The sequence below is a fragment of the Lotus japonicus genome, chromosome 1 (assembly GCF_012489685.1).
Source record: "Lotus japonicus ecotype B-129 chromosome 1, LjGifu_v1.2".
Taxonomy (NCBI): domain Eukaryota; kingdom Viridiplantae; phylum Streptophyta; class Magnoliopsida; order Fabales; family Fabaceae; genus Lotus; species Lotus japonicus.
In genome coordinates, this window is record NC_080041.1 from 82,382,747 (window position 1) to 82,392,386 (window position 9,640).

At 33.1% G+C, this 9,640-nt stretch overlaps 1 protein-coding gene across 1 annotated transcript; it reads right to left on the minus strand.

The window, feature by feature from the left end:
• Positions 1 to 7,607: 7,607 nt before the first annotated feature.
• On the minus strand, positions 7,608 to 8,763 carry LOC130721268 (protein MIZU-KUSSEI 1). The gene has a single exon (XM_057572037.1). It carries the CDS (start codon positions 8,594 to 8,596, stop codon positions 7,886 to 7,888), a length of 711 nt encoding a protein of 236 aa, XP_057428020.1. The 5' UTR covers positions 8,597 to 8,763; the 3' UTR covers positions 7,608 to 7,885.
• Positions 8,764 to 9,640: the final 877 nt, after the last annotated feature.

Sequence of the window (9,640 nt, forward strand, 5' to 3'; positions counted from 1 at the left end):
AATTAGCATAACTGATAACATCACTGCAATGACTAAATCAATATTAGAAAAAAAAATAGTAGACTACCACGTTCATTTCAATACTAATCTAATTAAGTAATTAAATTTCTTTTATATAAAAAAACTACTCTCATTTCAATCTCAATAGAAATCTACCTATTTTTTCTTCCGATGAAGCAAAAAAAAAAAAAATCTACCCGTTTGATCATTTTCCCCTTATTAGAGAAAGAAAGTGTGAGAATATCATAACTCAATTATATTTAATTATACATATATTCTAAATCTTCTTCTAAATAATAGCTTTCTTACCTTTCTGCAAATTTAAAATATTACAATTAAAAAATACAAATTAAAAACGAACCCGTGCAACGCACGAGTTTAATTTCTAGTGTAAACATATTTGAGCAACAGGACCTACAAAGGAAAAAATATATATAAGAGTAATAATTAGTAACCAATACAAAGATAAATTTGATATAATTTGAAAATGATAAGCAAACCTTATAGCAACGCCAATAACCCTTCGAATTAGATGATCAATAAACTGCTTGACATCTATTTATACTGTCAACAATTAAAAGAAAAATATATCAGTTTTCCTATTGAAAACATTTAAATAAAAAATATTTGTAAGAAATATCAGCACTTACATTTCAAATATTATCGAAGACTTATTGATACACAACGTTGCGAGTAGTGTTAGAAACAACTCCTTCGTCATCTCTGATGAACATCTTCAGCCCTTTTCTAGATTTAACTCTTGAAAGTGCAACATATAATTGTCCGTGAGTAAAGACATGTCTTGGCTAATACAGTCCAACATAAGATAAAGATTGGCTTTGGCTTTTATTTATAGTCATTGCAAGAGGATGTATCTTATGAGAAAGGTGATGTTATGTGAGAATATGAGAATAAATCACAACCGTTAGATCTAATCATGAACGATTCAGATTAAAACATGAAGTCATGTGACTTTGTTTAAAAAGAAAAGTCACATGACATTTTTAAGTGGTCATGTGACCACTAAGTTATTTTAATCTTAACTATCCATGATTAGATCTAACAGTCACGATTTATTCTCATGTAAGAACTTCTTTCTCACAAGATACATCCCCGTCATTGCAAAACATAAAGTAACAGCGGAATTGTCTGCGCTTGAATTTGAATGGAATGTCAGAATCAGATGGAGTTAAGCTCATCCTAGGAATAAAGATCATTTCCCCCATCTTGCAAAACATTTTTTCTCTCGCGTTTTTACCACGTGCAAAATCATCCTTAAAATTTGTTTGAACATTCCCTGATATGCATAAAAAAATACTTTTTCAGTGATTAAGAAAAATGTTTTACAATCTGACTTAATATTTTGCACCAATTAAAATTATTTAGTACTCACTTTAAATTTGGAAGTCAAATCCTGATTTTAATTTTTTATAATTTTTAAAAAAGGAAATGCTTTAACTAAAATTGAATGTAAACTCCTTAATAAATTGGATGTTTTTATAAATTATATTGATTTTTTAAAAAAGTAAAAAAAAACCAATTAATTATATTGAATGGCGGATTCACAACTGATTGATTTATGGTTGATTGAAGATAATCGCGTAATTGATTTAAAAACATAATTAACGCTTAGTGAATGTTACGACTTTTTCTTCCATAAATCTGGAACAACTACACTCACCATTATTTATGAAGTTCGAAAATTTTCAATTAATTTAAGCCATAATTTATATTATTGTTCAATAATATAGATTTGAATGTAGTTCACCATGCTTGTAGTTCATCCATGGGTAGTCTTTAATCTTATGCATGGTGAAGGAAGATTTTTGAAGAACAGAGAAAGTAAGAAATATGTCAGAGGAAAAGAAATTTAGACTGTATGAGGGGAAAAAATGATAAATAAATAAGTTTAAATACAACTTATAATGTACGAAATTTATGTTGTTCCAACTTATTTTGAATACAAAATAAAAATCTTCACAATTATTATTTAGATTTTATTCGAATATTAAACATATTTTTACCATTAAAACGTGGATTTCCTCCCAAAAATAGGATTGGAAAAAAATGAGATAAAGATTGATTTAAGCCCATAAGAGTATGTTTTTTAGAATTTTTTTTCTCGAAATCTTATGGGCTTAAATCAATCCTTTCTATTTAAAAATTCTATTGAATAAAGATTGATTTAAGCCCATAAGATTTCCTCTCCTTCTATAATTTTTTTTTCTCGAAAACCTAATTAATTATGCAGATCTTGCATAATTTATATTTAAATAAATAAAAAATGAAATATTAATTAGGTTGATTGATTTAAGACCATAATAGATGAAACCATTTGATTACTTAACCTTGCAATTATTTTTAAACTGCTTGAATTTTCCTTAGTTGTAATTCTTTAAAACAATACTTTTTTTTTCGATAAATACGAATTAGGTTTTAAAATTTGAGTCAAAACCTAATTAATTATGCATATCTTGCATAATTTATCTTTAAATAAATAAAAGAAAACGACAGATTAAATATGGTTGGTTGATTTAAACCCATAATATATAGGTGGAACCATTTGATTACTTAAACTTGTAATTTTTTTAAAAACTATTTGAATATTCCATATCTAATATTCATTAAAAAATATTTTTTCCATAAATAAGAATTAGGTTTTAAATTTCGAGTCAAAACCTAATTAACTGTTTAGATCTTGCATAATTTAACTTTAAATAAAGAAAAAAGGAATATTAATTATGATTGATTGATTTAAGCCCATAATAGATGAAACCATTTGATTACTTAAAATTGGAAAATTTTTAAAAACTATTTGAATATTCATGATCTGATATTCATTAAGAAAATACTTTTTTTTACATAAATACGAATTAGGTTTTAAATTTTGAGTCAAAACAGAATTAATTGTTTAGATTGATTTCGAAATCTTGTTTTTTTCCTTCATTAAAAAAAACCAAATTCTTGTTTGCACTTTTAATTAGCTGACACAATAAAATTTATAAATACCTTTAAAATGCTTTATCTTGGCACATTGTCCAACAACGACAACATTTGTTGCATCACCAGATGCAAGATGATCAACGACTTCAGCAACATATTTTCCAAAAAAAGCACATTCAACCCGAACCGTGGTAGCCAAATTTGGAAAATATAAATTTAATTACACATAAAACTAGGGAAATTTTTTGAATAAGTAAAGAACATTAAGTTTACCCATCTTGGTCAAGTTCAATAGTTATCATTTTCAGCTTTGCACCATCTTTCTCAAACTCTTGTTCACCACTTGCTCCAGTTAGAATTACAATGACATCTGCTCAAAAAACAACACACATTTAAGGAAAATTAAGAACTATATTTTAAAAATCCAAAGGCTGCAAAAGAGAATATACGTATAAGGAAAGACGTATTAGGGTCCTTAAAGATTATCTCACAAAGTGGCACGAAATAAAGGCTTAAGTTGATAGCCTTATTAGGAACCAATCGTACAAAAGTATGTATATCAAAGTTGATCTTGAATGGATGAGAGGTTGGGCAGAAATCACGACCGTTTTCACCAACACCAAAGAATGAAATCTGATATACGCGTCCTTCACTTAGCAAAGACATGAATCGCTAAATAAGAGTCTTCCGAATTGAAGCGTGAATCTTACAACCCTGAAATTAAATAAGTTGAGAAGATCAGAGATTGTCCAACAATAAAAACACGAAATTCAAAGTTGGTGATTAGGAAAAAAATTGTCATACCTTGTCATCCATGAGAACCATGTCCATCGAAAAGCGCAGCTTCGAACCATATAAGCTCGGACTTATCCATAAATGATTCACTTTTGCAACAATAATCCAGTTCACCTTGGAGGCATCGATTGTTGCGAGATCGTCGATTTTGCCAGCCATCAGAACATAGGTTATTTCAAAGTTATTAGAGGCTGGGTAATGGAATGAATGATGGAGGTGAAGAATAATATAAGAGATTTTATATAGATGAATCACAATTAAGGTTAATGACTTTTGCAGGTGGAAAAAGGAAGGACATTAACGCTGCAAAAAGAAAATTCAAAATTTGAATTTACAGGTTGTCAAAAATTAATATATTTGAATTTGAATATGATTGGAGCGAAAAAACGGTTTGAATAACATAAAAAAAATATATCCGTATAACAAAAGTGCATAAGAATGCTAATGAATTAATGCAATATACGTATAAGAAAATGGAATATTAAAATCCGTATAATAAAAGCCAAAATCCATTTTTAGCATTAAATGATAGTTTAAAAAAAATACAAAAAAGAATAATATTTTGAATGATTATTCGATAAGTAATTTGTGATGGGTGAAGACTTTTGATTCAACATTAATGAACGGTTTAAAAAATCATTAAACAACAATTGATGAGTTATTTCAAGATTATTCGAATGCTTGACAATGATGGGACACAAAACTAAAATCAAGGAGAAATTAATCTGACCATAAATTAGTTAAAATGAATTAGAGCTTGACACTTGTCAGCTAAAGACGGGGGTGGGTGAGAGCGAACCTGGAAGTGCCAACTCATCTTAGTGGGTCTCACAGAGTTCTTCTTTTCTAAAGTATATAGATAGACGTTCTCTTCCTTTCTCAAATGTCTACAAACGTATAAAAGAGTATTGACATGTTTTTTTTTTTTTTGTCAATGTTGACATGCGTTCTGAATAGTGTATTGGGTACAAGTGCAACCCAAATAAATTGAAAGCATTGTATTGGTTTTAAATGATTATATGGGCCGGATTTCTCAAGACTAATATTCTACTATTATTGGGGCTATTAAAGTTTTATAATTGTCGAATGGGCCTAATATGGCATCATCACATGTCCTACATCTCTAACATCTTATGTCCTAAGAAATGACCAAATTTTTTAATTTCATACGTGACATATCCCTTCTACCTTTGAAGTTTGAACAACCTCTCCATCACCATACCTTTTCTATTTCTCACCATCCTTCAGTCTCTCTTTATCCTCTTCTTTTCTGTGTTTCAGCATTTCACACTTAATAAATGTGAAACTTTTCATTTTATGACTGTTGTTGTTTGTATTTCACACTTTTCGCAATTAAACATGTTATATTGCTCTAATCCGTATTGTGTTTTGATGTTATACTACTCTAATCCCCACGAACTGCTCACCAATGGAGATATCACTGTGACTTAGATGCAACTGGGTGGGAGATCTCATACATGGAGTGTATTACTCAATATCAAAAAGATTTAGAAGACCAAAATCGCACTAAAAAACCACAAATTGTAGATCTGACTAAAGATTAATGCTTAATTTAGTTAATTGTCCATGTATTGAAAATTAATGCTTATTTAGTTAATTATTTATGTACTGAGGATTAATGCTTATTTGGTTAATTGTACATGTATTGAGAATTATTGACTAATTGGTTAATGTTTGTTTGTTTTGTATCTGTGTGACAACAGTGGTAGAATTCACACTCTTTAGCGTGAAAATGAAGTCTGTTTAACACTCTTAAATGTGAAAATTTAGTCTATTTCATACTCTTGAGTGCAAAATAGACAAAAGAATAAAACGACTTTAAAACTAAAAATTATAATTCACAATAGCTGGTGGACTCGCTCTTGAGTGTGAAAATGAAGTCCGTTTCACACTCTTAAGTGCGAAATTACCAAAAGATTAAAATAAAGGTTGGGTGCGGATCACAAAGGAAGGACAAAGAGAGGAGAAGGTTGGGTGTAGAGGAAGAATATGGGAAGATTGGGTGCAGATGAGTTTGGGAGTCAAGAGAAATGATTTGTGATGAGTTCGTGGTGCAATGAGAGAGTGCATGTGTGAATGTGAGTGTTGGGATGTGGTTAGGTTTTTTTTCTTAAACAGGGGTATTAAGAAATTACGGAAAAATATGGATCAATTGGTGGTGGCATTAAAACTAATCCCAAAACATAAGACATTGCATCCTTAGCCAACAACTCTTGTTGAAGTAGTTAAATCATTTGAGATTGACAAAATTTGTAACATATTGAATCTATTTGGTTGCCCATTTTTCTGCTTTTACTTTAAAAGAAAACAGAAAATACATGTTGGTTGATATTTAAAAAAAAAAAATTAAAATATGTCCAAAACAAAATATAAGTGCCGAAAGTGAAAATGAGATGTCACTATCCTCACCACTGCAATGACCACCACTGTCACTAAGCTACCACCACCTACCCTACCACTGCCACCAACTAGTGAGATGAAAAGTGATGATGATGAAGGTTGGTAGTATTGGTGGAGGTGGTGGTGGTGATGGTGGTAACAGCGACAGTAGTGGTGGGGTGAAGACGGCGGTGGCAATGTCAACGCAGGTGAAGGAGGTGGAGGTGGAGGTGGCAGCGACAAGGAGGCAGTGAATATGGTGGCTGCGGCGACAAAGACGGTGAGGTGGTGGTAGCGGCGAAAGAGTCGACGAGGTAGTGATAGTACGATGGGAGTGATTGCGATGATAACGACGATCGAAGTGGCGGCGGCGACAACAAAACTATTTTTAGAAAATAAAAATAAAAATAAAAATAGAAAATGTTGTTTAAAAACAAACAGACCCTTACTTTTCTATAGCTAAAGAAAAGTGATTTATTAGTTCAACAAAGATATTATCATTCTAATATTTCTCATGATCATATTTTTTTTAAGTTTAATTTATCCAAGTTTTATTAAGATTTGCTTGAAAGTGAAAAGCAGTTTAGTCAATACATGTATATTTTGAGAGAAAAATTGTGAAAAATTAAATGTTGATATAGAATAAGATACCTGATTCGTGTACCATAAAACAATATTAACACATAATTTTTTTTTCTCTATCTCAATTAGTATCGCGTTACATCATATGTCATATTTATTTATTTTCTCTCTTCTCTTCATATATTTTGGTGTGTATCCTGGAATAAGCTCCGCCATGAACATGGCGAGTTCAAGCGGTTTGCGCTTCCGTCCATGATGGTGGAAGGCGGTGACTGGCTTTGCACACGGTGGAGAGCTCCGCCTCTGAACTCAATCAGAATAAACTCCGACGATAGCTTCCGCAAGGAGGAGAAAATTATGGGTGGTGGGGGGCTTCTCCGTGATCACACCGGTGCTTGGCATGGGGGATTCATTTGGCGCGGTCTCGGTGGCGACGCATTTACGGCGGAGGCGACGACGTTGAGGGAAGGTCTCTTGCTCACTTGGAATAAAGGCTATCGAAATGTGGTGTGAGGTAGACTACTCCAGCCTAGTGTATGTGTTGAAGAGTCCTAGTGCTTGGCGTTTCCATGGGCAGGCCTTGCTGCTCCAAGGTATTCGGGACCTCATTGATTGGGATTGGATTGCCAGACTGACTTGGGTGCACCGAGATGGTAATGTGGCAGCTGATTGGTTAGTAAAGAAAGCGTCCTCAACAACTAGTGGAGCAACCGCCGCCGGAGTTAGAAGTTTTACTACTGCAAGACTCTTTAGCTCTGTCTTAGTTTTTGTCTCTTGTTTTGTTAGTTTTCCGAAGCAACAAAAATAAAAGTTTACCAATTTGTTGATAAGATAAATATAGAACATGAAAGAAATTGAAAAATCTTTTCTTTAAAGTATGTTGCTGATTGAAAAGAAAATCAATATTTTATTATGAATCATTGAAAAACCCCAGGCTACAACAAGAATATATTTAGTTCGATGCAGGACAATCAAGGCAGAAGTTAATCTTACAGTTCCAGTAGCTGGGAACATGAAGAATTGAAGTTGAATTGCAGGCAAGGAATACAGAACACACTAATGAGTTGTGAAGAGGGTGAGGTGATTCGTTTTCAAAAAGCTTGAGCTTATAATAACAATAACTATATAATGTATGCCAACGATGTGGTACATTTATTTACCAATTCTAGTGAGCTCTAACAAAGAAGATACTCAATTCTGGTCCTTGAGCACCATCTGGATTAATCATATACAAAGCTTCTGAATCCTTTGAACCAATCACCCTCTCAAACCTTGCTCTCATATAGGTCATTTCCCCATCTGAATTACTTTCCTTATTATCACTAGGAAGCACCCCTGCTCCCATTGAAACCCCTCTCAAATGTTGCATAACATGAAGCTCATCATCACTCATCTGCTTCCTCCTTATAGAATACCCAACTTTCCTCCCATTGCAATACACTGCCCACACAAACTCCTCCATCACCTTCTTCTTATTGCTCTTCGTCTCGCTCTCGAGTGCGATCCTCACTATATCAGAGGCCATTTCCTTGTTCAGAGCGCTTGTCAGCATTGGAAGCTCTATGAGGAAAATTGGCATTTGCCGAGTATCTTCTTGTATAGCTAAACTCACTCTCCCTTTGCGGAAGCCGAAGATTGTTCCTGTCGTGGCGCTGTCTTTGAGCATTGGCTTGCGTGGTCTTCCTAACAAAGCAACCATTTTGCAGCCTGAGGTTAGCATGGGAAAAAGCTTGAACATTTTTAAGAGTCCTCCTGTGGAGAATTTGCTTCGTTTTCCCCCTGTTGTTGTTGCTGCTGCTGTTGTTGTGTGGCGGAGTAGTGATGCTATTGCAGGGTTTTCCATTGGGTAGCAGGGACTAGAATGCACAGATGGCATTATTATGGCATGTTAATGTGTTTGTGAAACACAATTTCTATGAAAACAGAGGGGTATGTAATGGTTGTAGATGGGTGAAGCTAGGCTATAAAGGATGGTTACTAAGATGTAAAAGAGGTTTAGGATTTAGGTAGGTGGTTGGTCACTTGATAGGGGCAGAGTAGTCTTGGATTAATCTTTATAGGAGTGTTTGTTGGGTAGTCGGGCGAACAAAAAATCTACATATATGGGCCATCACGGAAGATCACCGAAAAATTTATGGAAAATCTTTATAAAAGTGTCTCTTTGAGTGTCTAAAGAGCCCAAAACAAAAGAATTTACATCAATGAGTTTACACAAAAGACTTTTAAGAGATTTCTACACAACATTTCTGCTCAATAACTATAAACTAAAAGTCATATATGTTATATTTTATTATCTCAGGTATTATTAATTAATGTGAAACTTCAACTCACACTTAACAAGTGTGTTAGTTAGAGATTCTTTCAAGTTGCTTTGCTTGAGTGAAGGAAAAACTGAGATTAAAGCATGATGTGACAAAGTTTGTGAGGGGATTGAATGTGATAAGATAAGTGCCGAATGGACCACATGTTGTGGGGTTATGTTATGGGTGAAGAAGAAAAAAATTTCAGAAAAAAAAGTAAGAGCAAAGGATTGTGGTAATGTTGCAATGGCATGTGCCTCTCTGATCATTACTTAGAGTTTCAACTTCAATTGCTTTATGCTTTTTCCAAACCCCATCACTAATTATTGAGATGAACCGCATCCTTCCCCTAAAATTTCTACATGAAAAAACTTTGCTTTTAATTTGCTTGTGAGTGACTCTCTCTTTCTCTTTATTTAGTTGCTCCTCCTTTTTAATGTGTCAGACCATAAGTCATATTCAGCAAAGCTGTGTTAGGCACTAGAAATTATCAAGAGGCTGGCCCTCTTGTACGAACAAGCTATAGCTTTTTTCCATTTTACTTTCATTATCTCAATCTACATAGCTTTTTGAAGCTTCTCATTAAATTGTACAAAAACAGCTAAGGTTTATGAAATTAT

Excerpts from the sequence above, each read along its gene's own strand:
- LOC130721268 (XM_057572037.1), bottom strand. The coding sequence starts at position 8,596 with ATGCCATCTGTGCATTCTAGTCCCTGCTACCCAATGGAAAACCCTGCA.